Source organism: Bubalus kerabau, chromosome 4 (genome assembly GCF_029407905.1).
Source record: "Bubalus kerabau isolate K-KA32 ecotype Philippines breed swamp buffalo chromosome 4, PCC_UOA_SB_1v2, whole genome shotgun sequence".
NCBI lineage: Eukaryota > Metazoa > Chordata > Mammalia > Artiodactyla > Bovidae > Bubalus > Bubalus kerabau.
The window spans coordinates 56,881,751-56,902,587 of NC_073627.1; the positions used below are offsets into that span (position 1 = coordinate 56,881,751).

The 20,837-nt window shown below is 44.2% G+C and overlaps 1 protein-coding gene and 1 pseudogene across 1 annotated transcript in view; one reads left to right on the forward strand and one right to left on the reverse strand.

Moving 5' to 3' along the window:
• The window catches only part of C4H17orf67 (chromosome 4 C17orf67 homolog), a 31,011-nt gene extending 10,486 nt beyond the window's left edge, over positions 1–20,525 (forward strand). Inside the window, exons 3-4 of the mRNA XM_055580159.1 lie at positions 15,757–15,894; positions 20,222–20,525. Coding sequence (XP_055436134.1) covers positions 15,757–15,873 — 117 coding nt within the window. The 3' untranslated portion in view covers positions 15,874–15,894; positions 20,222–20,525. The remainder of the gene's footprint in view (positions 1–15,756; positions 15,895–20,221) is intronic.
• Positions 1,871–14,504, reverse strand: LOC129648505 (sorting nexin-7-like; annotated as a pseudogene).
• Positions 20,526–20,837: the final 312 nt, after the last annotated feature.

Sequence of the window (20,837 nt, forward strand, 5' to 3'; positions counted from 1 at the left end):
ACTTGCAATTGAAATGGGGACTGCCAAATTGCCTTATCAACTCCCATCAGTAGTGTAGATAAAAATATCTAGTTCCTTGTATTCTTGGCAACACTTGTTCTTATCAGACTTTGCATGCACAACATTCAAAATGGGAATAAATAAGGTTTTAAAAGGAAGCTCAACTGCATGCTTTTTTATCTGTTTCTCTTAATATTATACACATTTCTTCATATTATTAAAACTCTTTATAACCATAATGATAGTAAATTACCCTCTTTTGTTCGATCATGTCCACTATCTTTTTAAATCTAATTTTTCATTTTAAACTTTTTATTAAAACTGAATCTTTGCAATATATTTAAAATGACATATTCCACAGACAAATATTTAAGAGAAAACTTCTTTATGTATAATTATTGGCATACAAATTTAAGAACATATTTAAAACTAAGCTAAATATTTATAGGTATATATAAATATAGCCAAGTTGGAAGTGGAAGTGAAAGTCACTCAGTCGTGTCTGACTCTTTGTGATCCCATGGAATTTTCCAGGCCAGAATATTGGAGTGGGTCGTCTTTCCCTTCTCCAGGGGGTCTTCTCAACCCAGGGATTGAACCCAGGTCTCCCACATTGCAGGCAGATTCTTTACCAGCTGAACCACAAAGGAAGCCCAACAATACTGGAGTGGGTAGCCTATCACTTCTCCAGGGAATCTTCCCGAACCAGCAATCAAACCGGGGTCTCCTGCATTGAGGGCGGATTCTTTACCAACTGAGCTATCAGGGAAGCCCATCCAAATTGGATATATATCCAAATTCATATCAATAATCTGGAACACCTGAGTTTTAAGTTGTTGGTTTTCCAGATAGTGTGAAACACCTTTCATCCACTTTAGAAAGGACCCAGACCATCTAGAAAGAATAACTTTGTTTAACAGACACTGTTTCCCAAAGATCACATAGAAGTCTTCAATGCAATTATAATTAAAAAAAATTTTTTTTAATACATTAGTATTTTATTATAGATGTGCCTTGCTTGCTTGCTCAGTTGTTCAGTTGTGTCTGAATCTTTGTGACCTCGTGGACTATAGCACACCATGCTTCTCTGTCTATGGAATTTTCCAGGCAAGAATGGTGGAGAGGGTTGCCATTTCCTTTTCCAGGGGGTCTTCCTGACCAGGGATCAAGCCCGTTGTCTCATGTCTCCTGCATTGCCCGGTGAATTCTTTACCACTGAGCCACCTAGAAAGCCCTTATGATAGATCAGCATTATTTAAAAAAATTATACATAACAAGACAGAAATGTTTACCTTTACTAAATACTACTTGAACATACATGGCTATAGTATAAGGTTTTGATAGGTGAGCAGGGATCCATTAAAATTATCCCCCAAATTATCATTTTCTAGTCATCTTAAGCTCACGAATAACATGCTGAGACACTGCTTCAGGTAGTCAGCCCATGATAGCCAAATTGCATTATTGCTATATCGTGTTTGAGCTACAATTACTGGGAATAAGAAGGACGTTATAAAATTGTATTTCCTAAATGATATGTTTATTTGATAATTCACAAACCACATAGAAAAAAAATCACTCAGGACAAAGCTGCAGCTGCTGCTGCTAAGTCACTTCAGTCATGTCTGACTCTGTGACCCCAGAGGCGGCAGCCCACCAGGCTGCCCTGTCCTTGGGATTCTCCAGGCAAGAACACTGGAGTGGGTTGCCATTTCCTTCTCCAATGCATGAAAGTGAAAAGTGAAAGTGAAGTCACTTAGCCGTGTTCGACTCTTCACGACCCCATGGACTACAGCCCACCAGGCTCCTCCATCCATGGCATTTTCCAGGCAAGAGTACTGGAGTGGGGTGCCATTGCCTTCTCCTGCAATTACAATTTCTCTTCAGAAGCTTCTTCCAAGTGGAGATCTGTCCGTTGATGTAAGGAAGGAGTCCCACGTAGCAAGGCACTAAATAATGGAAACACGCCATCAGGAGATCAGATCAGAGAACACTTTCGCTGTTCATCATAGAGAATGTTCTCCTCAGCCATATTGGTAAATGCTGACTTGATATCATTTTGCATTGTTTTGTTTCCATCTTTCCCCATCTGCTTTCAGGGTTTTATTAGTGTACTCCACTTTATCTTCCAGTTTTCCAATCTCTTCTGTAAACAGATCAGTATCTGCCTTTCTGGAGGTCAAAGATGCAACTGTGGAATCCAGTTCTGCCTGTCTTTGGTCTCTTCTTTTCATGACACCCATTAACATTTCAGTTTAAAGCACACACTCACATACGACAGGAAGCAGGGCCTCTGAGAGGCCGGACATCTGTTTTCAGAGGCCTTACAGCGTTTGTCAATGCACCTGGCAGCACCTTGTAGAGAATCAGCCAGATCTCCTCTGATGCTGACCACAGAATATGAATTGGGTCATATTCTTTCATTTCATCAAAATATTCCCTTTCTTTCTTGCAAATTCTCTGAGATATCTTAATCTATCAAATTTATTTTCTGGCTGAATATTTCAACAAAGTTATTCATTTCCTTGGATTCCCCTGGGTGACTTTTAACTCCTCTCATTGATAATGCGGCTGCTGTGTCTGCCCCATCCTGCTGAGTAATCTAGGCCCTTGCTTCTTGCGAGAAGAGAGTTCCCAAGCTTGTGCAATAGGAAAAACTTTAGCGTCCTCATTAAATGTTAGACTTGGATGATCAGCAACTTGGGTCAAAGATTTGTGCAATGCCTTCCTGCGTGTCTCAGAGATGTCACCATTAAAGCATTCCACCATGCCTTTCACTATAAACATTTCTGACAATGGTGGAATACTCAAAGTGGGTTGTTCTTCTTCAAGTTTTTCTTTTAATCAAAGAAAACCTTGATAATGTCTCCTAACTTTGAATTCACTGGAGTCAAATTCCCCATGAGATGTCTTAGTAGTAATCCTGTAAGTAATAAAAGTTTCAATTGTAGTAACAGGGCTTTCAGGTTCATCAACTGTAACAAAAAGAAGGAGTGTGCCTTAAATTTAATTTTTATTTTATATTGGAATATAGTCTATTTACAATGTTGTATTAGTTTCAGGTATACAGCAAAGTGGTTCAGTTATACATATATACATTCGTTTTCAGTTTATTTTCTCACATAGGTTATTATAGAATATTGAGTAGCATTCTTTGTGCTATACAGTAGGTCCTTGTTGATTACCTATTTTATATATAGTAGCTGCTGCTGCTGCTGCTAAGTCGCTTCAGTCGTGTCCGACTCTGTGCGACCCCATAGACGGCAGCCCACCAGGCTCCCCCATCCCTGGGATTCTCCAGGCAAGAACACTGGAGGGGGTTGCCATTTCCTTCTCCAATGCATGAAAGTGAAAAGTGAAAGTGAAGTCACTCAGTTGTGTCCGACTCTTCGCGACCCCATGGACTACAGCCTACCAGGCTCCTCCGTCCATGGGGTTTCCCAGGCAAGAGTACTGGAGTGGGGTGCCATTGCCTTCTCCAGCAAGGATATGCTGATCCCAAACTCCTAATCTATCCCTCCCTGACCTTCCCCTTTGGTAACCATAAGTGTGCTTTCAAAGTCTGTGAATCGGTTTCTGTTTTGTAAGTAAGTTCACTTGTATTATCTTTTTAGATTCGACATGTAAGTCCTATCATATGATATATGCCTCTGTCTGACTTACTTCACTTAGTATGACAGTCTCTAGGCCCATCCATGTTGCTGCAAATGGCATTGTTTCACTCAATTTTATGGCTGAGTGATACTGCATCATACACATGAACTACCTCTTCTTTATCCCTTCGTCTGTCCAATGTTTAGGTTGCTTCCACGTCTTGGTTATGATAAATGAATGTCAGGGTGCATGTATCTTTTCTAATTATGGTTTTCTCCAGACATATGCTCAGGCGTGGGATTGCTGGGTCATATGGTGGTAGCTCTATTTTAGTTTTTCAAGGAACCTCTATATTGTTCTCCATACTGGCTACACCAGTTTACATGGCCACCTACAGTGTAGGAGGGCTCCTTCTTCCACTATTTTTTCTATTATAAACAACAGTCTAAAAGTTTGCTCTTATGGTATTTTTAACATTTTGAATTAGTTGCTAAGGACATATTGCCAGAAAATAAATTACTGGGTCCAAGTATATGAATATTTTTAAAGCTTTTAGTATATATTTCCACATTGCTTTCTAGAAGTTTTATTTATTTATTTTTTTCCTGCCACAACTCGAGAAAAACCATGCGATTCCCCCGTCATCACGAGATGAGGCCCTTCTTTTCCTGCAGGGCCTAGAGAGCAATCCCGAGTTCCCTCTCAAAACTCCATAGGAGGCTTGACTCCCTTTAGGCCACTCAAAGGGCTCCAAGAGATACCCGTCACAACTCAAGAGGAGAGCAGAGCTCTTTGCTTCAACTCGAGACGAGGCCTGACTCCCCAGGTGAATCTTGAATGCAACCCCAAGATCCCTGTTGCCACTGGAGAGGAACACGGAGTTTCTGGACACAAGTCTAGATGAGGCCTATTTCCCCTGCAGTGACTTTCGAGGAATCCCGAGGTGCCCGTCACAACTCGAAATGAGACCTGACTTCCCCGAAGCAATACAAGCGGGACCCTGAGGTCCACGTCGCAACTCGAGAGGAACCCCAAACTTCCCGCCAAGCCTCTAAAAGTTTTAAAAGATAATTCATGCTCTTGTCCTCCAAGAGTGTTCGAGTGGAGGTTTTAAGGTAAAGATATGAGGGGAGCATGATTATGGTATCTTAAATTGTAGATCAGTTGGCCGTTTCTGGGGCGGGAGGAGTGGATGCGGTCAGGGAGGATGAGGGATCAAAACTGGCTTGCTGGCATCTGTGTGGACACATGGGTGCTATTCAGTGGCATTGGAAACAGGAGGAGGAGAGGTTATCTGGAATGAGGATGTGTTTGAAGTTCTTCTCTGACAGCACCTGCCTTTGTACTTGTTTCTTCTGCTCTTGCCTACCTGGTTAACTCTACTTATTTGCAGAGATTGACCTGAAATGACGCCTTTTTAAAGAGGATTTCCTGGTGTCCCCATCCTCCCACCATGAATTACAGCATCCCTCTGGCCTAGCATTCACAGCATAAACTTGCTATTTCTGACTTAGAAAAACAAAAAACAACCAACCTCTCTCTCTCACTAGACTGCTCTAAACTGCTTGAGCAGATGGACTGCTTGTTTCACTTCTGGGCCCCCAGCACCAAGCAGAGTTTGACATTTACTAAATGCTCATGATACTTATTTCCTTTCCTCTCTCTGCTTCTCTCCAGAGGAGAAGTGTTGTAGGACATAACTGTACCATAGAACCTGGAGGTTATTTCAAAGACATCTTCCCCATGGGCTTGCTTAAATTCATTAAATTTCTCTTAGTCATTCCAAATTTTAGGGAAGAAATTACTGCCAACTGCTGGGGTGAACCATGGAAATTCTCTAAAAAGATGACATCTGAGCTAAAATTATGTCCTTTTTGATTGTATTCGTAAGCACTTGTGTGCCCTGGGAATATGCTTTCCATTTTGGCCTGTGTTCCTTTAAGGAATGTTCTTGTTGGGCAAGTATAAATCATATTAGCTTTATTGTAAATAGTCTTTATAAAATATGCTTTCATATTTGGCACCTTGACAAATGTATGTAGTGACTCCATTACCCTTTCGTGCCCTGTGGTCTCAAAAACCAGTTCAGAGCGACAGTTCAGAGGCAAATTGTGTGCATAAATGATTTGCCTTCTTTTAGGACTGAGCCTTCTGGTGGCCCTGAGCAGTTAAGTTCTGAGCCACCCTACTGCCTGTCTGATTACCTTGCTTTTACTAATGAGCAAAATACTTCATCCAAATGTCAGTGGATCTCTAATTCCATGCAAATGTCACGGGAGGAAGTTTGCCTTCTTGGAAAAAGATCCCACCTTGATAGATTAACTGTCTAGTTTATGATTCTCAGCTAAGCTCAGGTTCCAGTGGGTTTTTAATTTCATTATCACACCTCTCCTGTGCCATTATAAAGGACCTCTTCCAATTTCTGCTCTAATTACTGAGAAATTATTTACTTAAACCATTACAGTTGGCATTGGACACGGAAAACAGATATTGGTTTTTGTTTGCTTTTCTTCCCCATGAAGAAAGAAATTAAAAAAAAAATGAAAACTTATTTTCCATCTACCCTTCTTTCTTGATCCAGGAACATTTGAGATTATCATTAATGCTGGGCCATTTCTAACCTAGCCAACACAATTGTTGAATTTGTGGTTTTCAGCAGATTTGCAGTTTGGCTTTTCATCTTTGACTAATGATTGCTTTTAGGCCTTTGTGGCGTATTCATTTCCCTAACATTTTAAATAAATAGTGAAATGTCATGGAAACCAGAGCTTGTTTCTTTCTCCCTCTATGTGTGTGTCTGTATTGTTTTTCTTCAACAATGATTTCAGCCTCTATTTAGGAGTGTGAAATATATATATATATATATATATATATATATTTCATTCTTGGATGCTCTTTATGTACATTTGGCCTGGGCCATTATAATGGGCAGATTGACACAGATACCCAGGAACCTCCCAAGGAGGAGTTAGTGAGATTATGGAGAAAGAACAGTCATTTCAGTTACTCATTCACTTGCTTGTACATTTCTTCTGTGTGTTTTACTGAGGCCCTACTATGTGTCAAGAAGTAAGTCATATACTAGGTATGTCTTGGTCACTCATTAAAGAGCCAGATAGGTGTTTGGCTGAAAGGGACAAGGATTAAATGAGTAAGGATGCCAATGAGCATGTAATTATAAGAGGTGCATAAACGCTGTGTTTCAGTGGTGACATTCTTTCCTATCACCACCAGTCTCATTGGGAAAGTCTTTCTGGAAGCTATCAGGTTCATGGTTGCAAATATAAGTTTCCCAAAGTTCTAATTTCCTCTCGAAAGCTCAAATTTCATCATGTAGTAACAAGCACCGGCAGTTGTTTTCCTGGAAGTGACAAGCTCAGTGCGTTCGTTTTTGGACAGATGCCTGCCAAACAGGCGCACGAAACGCCTAGTGCAACCCTTGACCCCTACATCCCCCAGGTGCTTCTTCTTGAGAAAATCGTTGCACTCTGTTGGGCAGCGGAAGTGCTGCTTGTATACTTCCTGTTGGTCACTCTCTACGGCTTTACCAGGGCGTGTTTCAGTGAAACTGGCCTGTTAAGCATGCTTTGTTTTTATTATTTATTTTAGCCGTGAATGTGTGATGAAGGACACTGTGACCCCTAGGCTAGCTGGGTGCCTTCGCTCCTGCAGAGGCGTCAATTTTACCCACAGTGAGGGGGCTTCCCAAGTGGCTCAGGGGTAAAGAATCCTCCTGTCAATGCAGGAGATGAGGGAGACGTGGGTTTGATCCCTGGGTCGGAAAGATCCCCTGGAGTAGGAAATGGCAACCCACTTCAGTATTCTTACTTGGAAAATTCCATAGACAGAGGGGCCTGGCAGGCTACAGTCCATGGGGTCACGAAGAGTTGGATGTGACAGAGTGACTGAGCACACACACACATGTGCAGTGAGAAGGCAAATGTCTTAATATTGTTTAAAAAGTAGTTTTGACATCATGGACCTGCAAGGGGAGCACAGATCATGCTTTGAGGACCACGGCTTTAGTCTTTTATTCAACAAACATTTATTAAAAGTTTCCTGTGGACCAGTTCCTGGGAGAGATGCTCTATCCACAACTTCAGGGCATGGTCAGGTCTTCCATATCAAATAGCAACCAAAATTAACTGAGGAGGGCTTAGTCAAGGACTGTTTACAAAGGTCTGGCAGGATGAAGGGGAACTGACAAGAAATGATAAAGGCTGCAGGGCTGAGGCTCCCGAGGCAGGAGGGTGGAAGGGAAGAGTGTGGTTCCCAGACCTGGAGGGGCAGACCTCTAGAAGCTGGGTCGTCAGGGGAGCGATGCAGACCACCTGCCGGGAGTCCTCGGGGAGGTACCAGGGGAGTCCGTATGGACCCCGCCTCTTGCCTCCTGCCTCCAGTCCTCTGCTGGCACCTCCTCCTCCAAACCCAGCTGGGAGCTGCAGGACAAAAGTGTCCGTGTTGCAGTTCATCTAGGTCAGCCTCTTAGTGCCTAGGGCCAGGCGAAGGAAGGGAGAGAATGGGTTTATTTATTGATTTATGGTTGCACCGCGCCACATGAGAGATCTTAGTTCTCTGATCATGGATGGAAACTGCACCCCCTGCATTGGAATCCAGAGCCTTAACCCCCTGACGGCCAGGGAAGTCTTGAGAATGGGTTTAGAAAGGAAAATGCAGATTACGAATTTGGCACAGAGCTTCATTTGTATCATTTTGTTTAATCTTGGAAGCGCAGTGAAGTAAGTGCTAGGGCAACCTCATGTTGCAGACGGACAAATTGAGGCTGGACACGCGGTGGCTGAATGGTAAGGAGTCTGCCTGCTAATACAGGAGATGCGGGTTTGCTTCCTGGGTTGGGAAGATCCCCTGGAGAGGGAGATAGCAACTCACTCTAGTGTTCTTGCCTGGGAAATCCCATGGACAGAAGAACCTGGTGGGCTACAGTCCATGGGTTTGCAGAAGAGTTGGACACGACTTAGCAACTGAAATGGAAAGCAGCAGCTGTGGTAAGGTCTTGATTGGAACTAGCCCCCGATCCAGACCCAGACCTGACCCTCTTAGCCCCTCCACCACACGCCTGGCAAACAGGCAGGCGAGAAGACAGCAATGTGGGTTTCCTTCAGGGAGCTGTTACACGGAACAGCTGAGCAAGTAAAGCTATGTGCTGAAAAGTCCTTGTTCCTTATTTACAAGACTCCACACTGCCTTTCTGTTCCTCCCAGTGACTATTCTTCTGGCCAAAGACTCCGCAGACAGGGCAAGACAGGGCAGGGCTGAGCCCCAAACTCACAAACATGTCCAGCGCTGCTGGGGAGTCCTCGTTGGGTCCCACAAGGAGCCCTCCCAGAAACCAACCCCTCCCCAGCTGTCCCAGAGACTCCTCACCCAGAACACAGGGTACATCTTGATGAGTTAAATGAAAGCAATAACATAATCAAAACAGTTTCAAACTGCGTGAGTCCTGGGGGAAAGAAAAAATATTTCAGGAAAATTGGACACCTCATAATTCATTCCTTTGCACAGTCATTAAATTAAAAAAAATATCTAAAATAGGATGTAGACTTCCTAGAGGATTTCCTTGAAACTTAAAAACTCAGAGTTCTAAACTGGACTGCCTATTAAAGCTTTATCAATGCCATTGGAGGGTTTTCATGATTTAGGATTTTTAGATCTGTACCTGCCAAAATTATCTTCTACAGGTATTACCACCTATATGTATAAGGTGAAATGCCACTTCTCTGATTCATGGCCTGAAGCTTTGGGTTATCTACATGTGCTCATATGGACTGTTCCATGCATACTTTGCAGTGATTCCCATCCCATAATTTCAGCACCAAGCCTTATTTCAGGGCAATGTCAACAACATATATCCATCAAATTGAAAGTCAATTCTCTCTCTTTCAAAAGGAAACATCAAGTTCATGTGCCAACACATGAACCAGCATACACAGCAGTTCCACTAAAAAGTCTGCTGCTGCTGCTGCTAAGTCGCTTCAGTCGTGTCCGACTCTGTGCGACCCCATAGACGGCAGCCCACCAGGCCCCGCCGTGCCTGGGATTCTCCAGGCAAGAACACTGGAGTGGGTTGCCATTTCCTTCTCCAATGCATGAAAATGAAAAGTGAAATTGAAGTCGCTCAGCCGTGTCTGACTCTTAGCGACCCCATGGACTGCAGCCTACCAGGCTCCTCCATCCATGGGATTTTCCAGGCAAGAGTACTGGAGTGGGGTGCTATTGCCTTCTCTGAAAAAGTCTGATGAGGCCCAATTAAATCCCTACTCTCAGGGAGAGGTCACTGCTAAGCTGAGTGACCAGAGCTGTGCTGGGGGAAGTCCAGAGAGCTGCAGTGCCACAGAGAATTTGAGAAGCTGCCTGGAGGAAGTAACATCTAAGCCGAGGGCTGAAAAATCAGATCGGAATGAGAGAGCTGGACTCTAAAGAAAGCTGAGTGCCGAAGAATTGATGCTTTTGAACTGTGGTGTTGGAGAAGACTCTTGAGAGTCCCTTGGACTGCAAGGAGATCCAACCAGTCCATCCTAAAGGAAATCAGTCCTGAATATTCATTGGAAGGACTGATGCTGAAGCTGAAACTCCAATACTTTGGCCACCTGATGCGAAGAACTGACTCACTGGAGAAGACCCTGATGCTGGGAAAGATTGAAGGCAGGAGGAGAAGGGGACAGCAGAGGATGAGATGGTTGGATGGCATCACTGACGTGAAGGACATGAGTTTGAATAAACTCTGGGAGTTGGTGATGGACAGGGAGGCCTGGTTTGCTGTAGTCCATGGGGTCACAGAGAGTCAGACACGACTGAACAACTGAACTGAACTAAGGAAAAAGAGAAGGCACAGGGGTGTTTTGGGCAGAGAGAATAGCCTAAAATCAGAGAGCAGAGCAAGCATAGTCCGTCCAGGGAAAGATGGAGCACAAAGCTCATGTGGGATGATGGTGATGGAAGAGGCTCAGGAAGTGGGTGAGGCAGGATCACCAGCAACCCTGCAAACCACCTTAAGGAATTTTCCTTAGCCCAGTGGAAGCCATTCAAGTATTTTAAGAGAGGAAGCAATTGTAGATAAATTTTTAAAACAGTCGACTTTGCAACAGAATGAAGAGAGAGACCAAACCAAACCAAACCAACAGCAGGGATTTTTCACTCTCTTCTTTATAACTTAATTTTTACATAATTTCAAAACAGTAATATGTGTCACCTGTGATAAAAAACAATAAAGCCATTTTCATTATTCATATTTTAAAAACCTACCTTGGCAAAAGACCCGAACAGATACTTCACCAAAGAACATGGATTGAAAGACGAGCATCTGAAAAGATGCTCGTATCATATGTCATCAGGGAAATGCAAATTAAACAATGAGATACCACTGTATGCCTGCTGGAGTGGCCGAAACCCAGAACACTGACATGATCAAATGCTGGCAAGGCTGGAGGACGACAGGGACTCTCACTCACTGCTGGTGGGAATGCAGAGTGGCACGGCCACTTTCAAAGGCAGTCCAGTGGTTTCCTTCACAACTAAGCATCCTCTTAACATATGACCCAGGGATCATGCTTCTTGGTATTTATTCAAATGAGTTGAAAACTTATGTTCAATACAAAAACATGCACATAGATGTTTGTCAAAGCTTTATTCATAATTGTCAACACTCGGAAGCAACCAAGATGCCCTTCGGTAGGTAAATGGATAAGTTGTGGTATATCTAGGAAATGAAATATTATTGAGCTCTAAAAAGAAATGGGCTATTGAACCATGAAAAAATATGGAGGAAACTTAAATGCATATTTCTAAGTAAAAAATGCTAATCTGAAGGGGCTACACTCAGTATGACTCCAATGATAAGATATTCTGGAAAAGATAAACGTTGTTATTTAGTTGCTAACTTGTGTCCGACTCTTTGGGACCCCGTGAATGGTTAGCACACCAGGCTTCCCTGTCCTTCACTATCTTCCAGAATTTGCTCAAACTCATGTCCATTGAGTTGGTGATGACATCCTCTGTCATCCCCTTCTCCTTCTGCCTTCAGTCTTTCCCAGCAACAGGGTCTTCTCTAAGGAGTCAACTCTTCCCATCAGGTGGCCAAAATATTGGAGTTTCAGCTTCAGTATCAGTCCTTCCAATGAATATTCAGGGTTGATTTCATTTCAGATTGACTGGTTTGATCTCCTTGCAGTCCAAGGGACTCTCAAGCATCTTCTCCAACACCACAGTTCAAAAGCATCAATTCTTTGGTGCTCAGCTTTCTTTATGGTCCAACTCTCACATCCATACATGACCACTGGAAAAACCATAGCTTTGACTAGACGGACCTTTGTCAGCAAAGTAGTGTCTCTGCTTTTAAATATGCTGTCTAGGTTTGTCATAGCTTTTCTTCCAAGGAGCAAGTGTCTTTTAATTTCATGGCTGTAGTTACCATCTGCAGTGATTTTGGAGCCCAAGAAAATAAACTCTGTCACTGTTTCCATTTTTTGCCCCATCTATTTGCCATGAAATGATGGGACTGGATACCATGATCTTACTTTTTTGAATGTTGAGTTTTAAGCCAACATTTTCACTTCCTCTTTCACCTTCATCAAAAGGCTCTTGAGTTCCTTTGTTTTCTGCCATTAAAGTGGTTGTTGTTGTTGTTCAGTCACTGTCATGTCCGACTCTTTGCAAACCCATGGACTGCAGCACACCAGGCTTCCTTGTCCTTCACTATCTTCTGGAGCTTGCCCAAACTCATGTTCATTGAGTCAGTGATGCCATCCAACCATCTCATCCTCTGTCATCCCCTTCTCCTTCTGACTTCAATCTTTCCCACCATCAGGGTCTTTTCTAATGAGTCAGCTCTTCACATCAGGTGGCCAAAGTATTGGAGCTTCAGCTTTAGCATCAGTCCTTTTAATGAATATTCAGGACTGATTTCCTTTAGGATTGATTGGTTTGATCTCCTTGCTGTCCAAGGGACTTTAAGAGTCTTCTCCAACACCACAGTTCCAAAGCATCAGTTCTTTGGCACTCAGCTTTCTTTATGGTCCACCTCTTACATTCCTACATGACCACTGGAAAAATCATAGCTTTGACTATATAGCCCTTTGTTTGCAAAGTAATTCTCTGCTTTTGAATATTCTGTCTAGGTTGGTCATAGCATTTCTTTCAGGGAGCAAGCGTCTTTTAATTTCATGGCTGAAGTCACCATCTGCAGTGATTTTGAAGCCCAAGAGAATAAAGTTTGTCACTGTTTCTATTGTTTCCCCATCTATTTGCCATGAAGTGATTGGACCCAACCCCATGATCTTAAGTTTTTTGAATGTTGAGTTTTAAGCCAACGTTTTCACTCTCCTCTTTCACTTTCATCAAGAGGCTCTTTAGTTCCTCTTCACTTTCTGCCATAAGGGTGGTGTCACCTGCATATCTGAGGTTATTGATATTTCTCCCGACAATCTTGATTCCAGCTTGTGCTTCTTCCAGCCCAGCGTTTCTCATGATGTACTCTGCATAGAAGTTAAATAAGCAGGGTGACAATATACAGCCTTGATGTACTCCTTTTCCTATTTGGAAGCAGTCTGTTGCTCCATGTCCAGTTCTAGCTGTTGCTTCCTGACCTGCATACAGGTTTCTCAAGAGGCAGGTCAGGTGGTCTGGTATTCCCAACTCTTTCAGAATTTTACACAGTTTGTTATTTATGATCCACACAGTCAAAGGCTTTAGTGTAGTTATAGAAGCAGAAGTAGATGTTTTTCCACTTCTAAGGTAAACCTGGTGCTGCTGCTGCTAAGTCACTTCAGTCGTGTCCAACTCTGTGCGACCCCATAGACGGCAGCCCGCTAGGCTCCCCCGTCCCTGGGACTCTCCAGGCAAGAACACTGGACTGGGTTGCCATTTCCTTCTGCAATGCATGAAAGTGAAAAGTGAAACTGAAGTTGCTCAGTTGTGTCCAACTCTTCGTGACCCCATGGACTGCAGCCCACCAGGCTCCTCCATCCATGGAATTTTCCAGGCAAAAGTACTGGAGTGGGCTGCCATCACCTTCCTTTGAGACAGTAAAAAGATCAATTGTTATCAGGGGTTAGAGGGGAGGGAGGGATGAACAGGCAGAACATGAAAGAATTATAGGGCAATGCAAGTATTCTGTTTGATAGTCTAATGATGGATATGTGTCATTATGCATGTGTCTAAATTCATAGAATGTACAGCACCAAGAGTGACCACAGCATAAACTCTGGGTGATGATGCAGTGTTGATGTAGGTAGGTTCATCTCTTGTAACAGATGTACCACTCTGGGGCAAGATTTGATAAAGGGGGAGGTTGTGCATCTGTGGGGTATATAGGAAATCACTGTATTTTTTGCTTCATTTTGCTTTGAAACTAAAACTTCTCTGAAACATGTCTATTGAAGAGAAAAGAGAAAGAAAAAACAAACAGGTGAAAAGCACAGTCCCCACCCACCCCCCCACCCCGCCAGACCCTCCCCCTGGAGTTGAGTGGAAAGGAAGGAGGTAAGGCTGGAGGCAGGGAGAGCTCCCCAGACACCGGGGCGGGGACCGTGCAGGAGGGCTGGGGACTCTGGCTGCGCAGAGGCGATGGCGGGGATCCGGGAGCACCCACTGGACTGGGGCTTGACTGGCTGGTGGGGCTGGAGGGTCGGGCAGAGGAGGAGATCCTGGAGCACGATGAAGCTCTGCCTCCCCGACCACGTGGGGCCATCGATGGAGATGCTGCTCACAGAGACAGGCAGCACCGAACAACCAGCTGCCCTCTGTTGTGGACACACCAACACACAGAGCCAGTGACAGTTCATAGAGATGAAACCGCACAACCTGTGGTCCTTTGTGACTGGCTTTTTAGACTTAGCATAGTATTTTTGAGGTTCAGCCAGATTGCAGCATGCATCATTCCTTTCAATGGCCATGTAGGATTTCCATTGTCTGCGGATATGCTATATTTTATTTATCCATTCTTCGGTTGATGGACATTTGGGTTGTTTCTACTTTTTGACTGTGATGAATAATGCTGCTGTGAAAATCTGTGTACACACTTTTGTGTGAACGTATCCTTTCATTTTTCCCATTGCCTGCTGGTATACTAACTCTATGTTCAGCATTTTAAGAAATTGCCAGGCTGTTTTCACAAGATGCTTTTAGATCCCCAGTAACAGTTTTTTTGGCTTTAAAATTTATTTTGTTTGACAATAGCATATCAACTCCAACTCTCTTATAGTTATCCTTTACCTTTTGAAAAAGATGATTTTATTACAAATGCCATGCCATAACTAGTATTTTATTAAGTTTTGCATGTTTTCAGCTTCATTAAAATGATGCCACAGTATAAACATTGTCTTCTTGGACTTGCTCTTTTCACTCATGCTATTTCTACGACTCATCTATGTTTCTGTATGTTATTATAATCACATTTTCACTGCTGCGTAATATTCTACTTTGTGATCCTACCATAATTTATTCATCCACCCTCCTATCAATGGGTATTTGAAATGTTTCCACCTCTTTCCAGTATTTTGCTACTACAAATTTATTGCTACTGTAAACATTCTTATCTTCTCTTGTTCTCAAAGTGACCAGTGACATTCACAACTGGATACTTGTTAGAAATGCAAATTCTGGAGCTGTATCCCAGACTCATTGAATCAGAAACTCTGCGGGTGGGGCCCAGCAATCTAAGGTTTTTAAAATTTTATTTGTATTTATTTATTTCGGTTTTAGTTGCAGCGTGTGGGATATTTTTCAGTGGTAGCATGTGTGATGTAGTTCCCTGACTGGGGGTGGAGACCCCTGCATTGGGAGCGTGCAGTCTTAGCCACTGGACCACTAGGGAAGTCCCAATCTGTAGGTTTTAACAAGCCCTCTAGGGTGCTTCTTGATGCCTGATGAAATTTGAGAATCACTGCTCAAGGCTATAAAAAAGAGTGGCGTTTCAGGATTCTAGGCAACAGATTGTTTTCCAAAGTGGTTGTTCCATGTAACTCTCCGTCATCAGTGCCTATGAGCCCCCGGGATACACACCCTCTCAGCACTTACGGTTGCTGGCACTTTCTCCTCCCTGGCTGTGCTGCTGTATCTCAGAAGCACAGCCGTATCCTGCACAGGGGCGGCTCGGCCGTCACCATGGATAAAAGCTTCTCTCTGAAATGTGTGTTTGTTTTACAGGAGTACATGCACCATCTGCTCCTCCTGGAACACCGTGCCGAGGAGCAGTTCCTGGAGCACTGGCTGAACCCACACTGCAAGCCCCACTGCGACAGGAACCTGGTCCATCCCATCTAAGTGGCTCGGGACCAGCCTCTGGTATGTTCCTTCTCCCAGGCCTTCTGTTTCAGGGAGACAGCAGTGAGCAATGCAGGCAGGACTCCGGGGGCCTTTCAGAACCTGATGCTACAGGAACCAGCAGGTCAGCTAGTTATGGGTTGGAGATTGGGAGGAGCGAGGCGTGAGAGGTGGGTGGGACCAGGTGGAGAGGATCACTGGGGACACGCAGGGGGGCCTGACTCCTGCTGAGTCACCTGGAGATCCCAAATAGGGGAGGTACGAGACCTCATTTGCCACCCAAAAAGAGTCCTTCTGGAATACAAATCTGGAGAAGTGTGGCTTGTTGAGACTTGGGTCTTTCCAGCGGGGGTCAACATCCATGGGCTTGACGGGTGACATCACAAGGGTCACCACCGTCACCAGGATCAGAAACTTATTTTCTTGCTCGATCTTAGTTCCCTGACCAAGGATCACACCCAGGTGCCAGGAGTGAGAACACTGAGTCCTAACCACTAGACTCCCTAGGATCAGCACCTTCTTTACTGCCTCCCCATCTTCCAGCCTGGGACCCTGCCCAGCCAGCCCAGTCTTCCCTCCTCCTTTGGCTCTGCCCTTTTAGTGCCCCTGAGCGCAACAGCTCAGCCTTCTCAGCACGCCTGACCCCTGCACCTCTGTTCCTGCAAGGGGCTGCTTGCTGGTTCCCTCGCTGTCCATCTGTGTCCATGTCCTCGCTCCCTTTCCAATTCTTGCCAGATAACACAGCAAAACCCCTTCAGAGGTGAAGCCTGGTGAGTTTCATTTCTCCTCGTCATGTGAATGGAGTAAGCAGGACAGAGTATACAACTTGACACTTGATCAGCTGTGGTTAACAGACGTCTTGTTTCCTTGTTGTTCATTTTGTGCCACTGTGAGTGGACACATGAACATCCCCTTCAGAGGATTGCTCTTTGTAATTTTCAGGGTGCTATTACACAAAACCTCTCATTTGGTCCTCTTAACATCCCTGGGTCTTTGCAGGGCATGAATTTTAATCCTGGTTTTTTTTTTTTCCTTTTTTAGTTTTGGTTGTGCTGGGTCTTCGCTGTGACGTTCAGGCTTTCTCTAGCTGCAACGAACAGGGTCTACTCTTTGTTCTGGTGGGCGGGCTTCTCGTTTCAGTGGCTTCTCTTGTCGCGGAGCACAGGCTCTAGGCACACGGGCTTCAGGAGTTGCAGTGCTCAGGCTTAGTAGTTGTGGCTTCTGGGCCCTAGAACACAGGTTCAGTGGTTGTGGCACATGGGCTTAGTGGCTCCGCAGTGTGTGAAATCTTCCCGGGCCGTCTGCTGAACCCGTGTCCCCTGCATTGGCAGGCAGGTTCTTACCCACTGGACCCCCAGGGAAGTCCTTAATCCTGTTTTATAGGGGATTTAACTGAGTGTGATTAAGCTATTAATGCATGCCAGCCCGTGGCTGATATGGCTGTCTTCTGACAGCCACAGATCCTGCACGCTTTCTGCAGGCTATACTGCGGGGACCTGTGTGTGTGTTTCAGGGGTAGATGAGGCATGGTCCTCCTGAACAGTGAGAGGAGCATCTCCGAGGAACGGAACAGGAGTTCTGTTTTTGAGGTCTAGGGGCTCTGCTAACATCCTGCTTTGGTCCCTCCAACTCTGAGCTGGTTCCTTCCTCTGCCAGAACTCGTTCCTCCCCTGGCACCTAAGATCTTTGTCCGCCAGCGTCAGAAGCGCTTGCTTGCAGAGTACATAAGCCCTCAGACTCTGGAACCTGGTGGACTTGGGTTTGGCACTCTTGTGTTTCTGCTCTGTGACCTTGGACAAATCCCCTAACCTCTCTGAGTCTGAGTTGGGGTAGTGATGATGTGTACAGAGCCAGGCATGTAGTGACTGCCCACGAGCAGGGGTCCTTGTCACCTTTGGTGCAGGCCGGGTGAGAGCAGAGACTTCCAGGTTGGAGAGCCTCGGGGCAGCAGCCTCGCCTCTGGTGGTGGTGGTGGTGGGTCCTGCAAAAGAGAGGATTCCGCCGGGGCCTCGCTTCAGAAGACCAGGAAGCGGCCGGGGGGTTATAGCATTCTGACTGTGACTCTGCTTCGGAAAAAAATATTCCTCACTTCTGTCCCAGCTTCCTCATTTGTAACATGTAAGGGTTGCCCCTCATATGGCTATTCAGAGCATTAAAAAAGTCAGGGCATGGAAATTAGTACTGCCCCGGCACATGCTAGGAAGTGTTCAGGAAATGACAATTTGGTAGCTGTTTCCTCTGCCCTCCTCCTCCGCTTATTCTTATCAACAGCATCATCACATTGACATTATTTTCTTTTAAAATTTTTTTTAAAAAAACTTTTTATTTTGTATTGGAGTACAGCCAATTAACAATGTTGTGATAGTTTCAGGTGGACAGAAAAGGGTCTCAGCCATACATATACGTGTATCCATTCTCCCCCAAGCTCCCCTCCCATCCAGGCTGCTCAGTAACATTGAGCAAAGTTCCCTGTGCCATACAATACGTCCTTGTTGGTTATCCATTTTAAATATAGCAGTGTGTACCTGTGGATCGAAACCCCCCTAACTATTCTTTCCCTACAGCTTTCCCCCCTGGTAACCATAATTTCCTTCTCTAAATCTGTGAGTCTATTTCCATTTTGTAAATAAGTTCATTTGTATAATTTCCTTTTAGATTCTTCATGTAAGGGATCAGTTCAGTTCACTTCAGTTCAGTCGCTCAGTCATGTCTGACTCTTTGCGACCCCATGAACTGCAGCACGCCAGGCCTCCCTGTCCATCACCAACTCCCGGAGTTTACCCAGACTCATCATCGAGTCGGTGATGCCATCCAGCCATCTCATCCTCTGTCATCACCTTCTCCTCCTGCCCCCAATCCCTCCCACCATCGGGGTCTTTTCCAATGAGTCAACTCTTTGAGTGAGGTGGCCAAAGTATTGGAGTTTCAGCTTCAGCATCATTCCTTCCAATGAACACCCAGGACTAATCTCCTTTAGAATGGACTGGTTGGATCTCCTTGCAGTTCAAGGGACTCTCAAGAGTCTTCTCCAACACCACAGTTCAAAAGCATCAATTCTTCAGCGCTCAGCTTTCTTCACAGTTCAACTCTCACATCCATACATGACCACTGGAAAAACCATAGCCTTGACTAGACGGACCTTTGTTGGCAAAGTAATGTCTCTGCTTTTGAATATGCCATTTAGGTTGGTCATAACTTTCCTTCCAAGGAGTAAGTGTCTTTTAATTTCATGGCTGTAATCACCATCTGCAGTGATTTTGGAGCCCAGAAAAATAAAGTCTGACACTGTTTCCACTGTTTCCCCATCTATTTCCCATGAAGTGATGGGACCAGATGCCATGATCTTAGTTTTCTGAATATTGTTGAGCTTTAAGTCAACTTTTCACTCTCCTCTTTCACTTTCATGAAGAGGCTTTTTAGCTCATCTTCACTTTCTGCCATAAGGGTGGTATCATCTGCATATCTGAGGTTATTGATATTTCTCCTGGCAATCTTGATTCCAGCTTGTGCTTCTTCCAGCCCAGCATTTCTCATGATGTACTCTGCATAGAAGTTAAATAAGTAGGGTGACAATATACAGCCTTGACGTACTCCTTTTCCTATTTGGAACCAGTCTGTTGTTCCATGTCCAGTTCTAACTGTTGCTTCCTGACCTGCATATAGGTTTCTTAAGAGGCAGGTCAGGTGGTCTGGTATTCCCATCTCTTGAAGAATTTTCCACAGTTTATTGTGATCCACACAGTCAAAGGCTTTGGCATAGTCAGTAAAGCAGAAATAGATGTTTTCCTGGAACCCTCTTGCTTTTTCCATGATCCAGTGGATGTTGGCAATTTGATCTTTGGTTCCTCTTCCTCTTCTAAAACCAGCTTGAACATCTGGAAGTTCACAGTTCACGTATTGCTGAAGCCTGGCTTGGAGAATTTTGAGCATTACTTTACTAGCGTGTGAGATGAGTGCAATTGTGTGGTAGTTTGAGCATTCTTTGGCATTGCCTTTCTTTGGAATTGGAATGAAAATGGACCTTTTCCAGTCCTGTGGCCACTGCTGAGTTTTCCAAATTTGCTGGCATATTGAATGCAGCAGTTTCACAGCATCATCTTTCAGGATTTGAAATAGCTCAACGGGAATTCCATCAGCTCCACTAGCTGTGTTCGTAGTGATATAAGGGATAGCGTATGATATTTCTCTTTCTCTGTCTGACTTACTTCACTTAGTATGACAATCTCTAGGTCCATCCATGTTGCATTATTTCATTATTTTCAGTGGCTGAGTAATATTCCATTGTATATATGTACCACATTCTTTATTAACATCATCATCATAACATTATCTTCTTGTTCTTTTCCAGCAGGCACTTTGATGAGCAAAGGCCCAGATACTATTGAAACAAGATGAGGCTCCTTTCATTTCTTTTCCAGTTGTGGAGTGGAGATCTCCAGGGCTTGTGAACTGTGGGCACAGCAAGATTGTGTTGGGGACTAACAGCAAATATTTATGCTGCTTCACTTTACTAACCTGAACAACTCATTAAAACCAATCACTTAAACTATAGCTCCTCCCTCCTCCCCTTTAACGGTCCCTTCCTACCAGTTTGAAGGGTAAGTAGAAGGAGAATCTTTCCTGGGGCTGGTGGACCTGGGGCCTCCAGAACAGGAGAGGGGTTAGTGGGAAGGCCTTGTTCAGCCCAGTGAAACACACCACTCAGGCTGCGGGGGTTTTGGTCATCGCTTTTTTGTCCTCTCGTTTTCTGCTCCAATAAATACTGGTGTTAAACCTACTTTCCATTGGTGTCTCTTTTCATTTCCTAGAAGAAAAGCAGAAAATTTGTCTCTTGTTTATCTTTGTGACTCCAGCATCATAAAATTCACTCTTCTTAGAAGAGTAGGATGGATAAAAACACAAATACCCAGGAGTTTTCCACAAAGGTCATCTTTTTTGGTAAAGAGATTATTTGTCCAAGACCA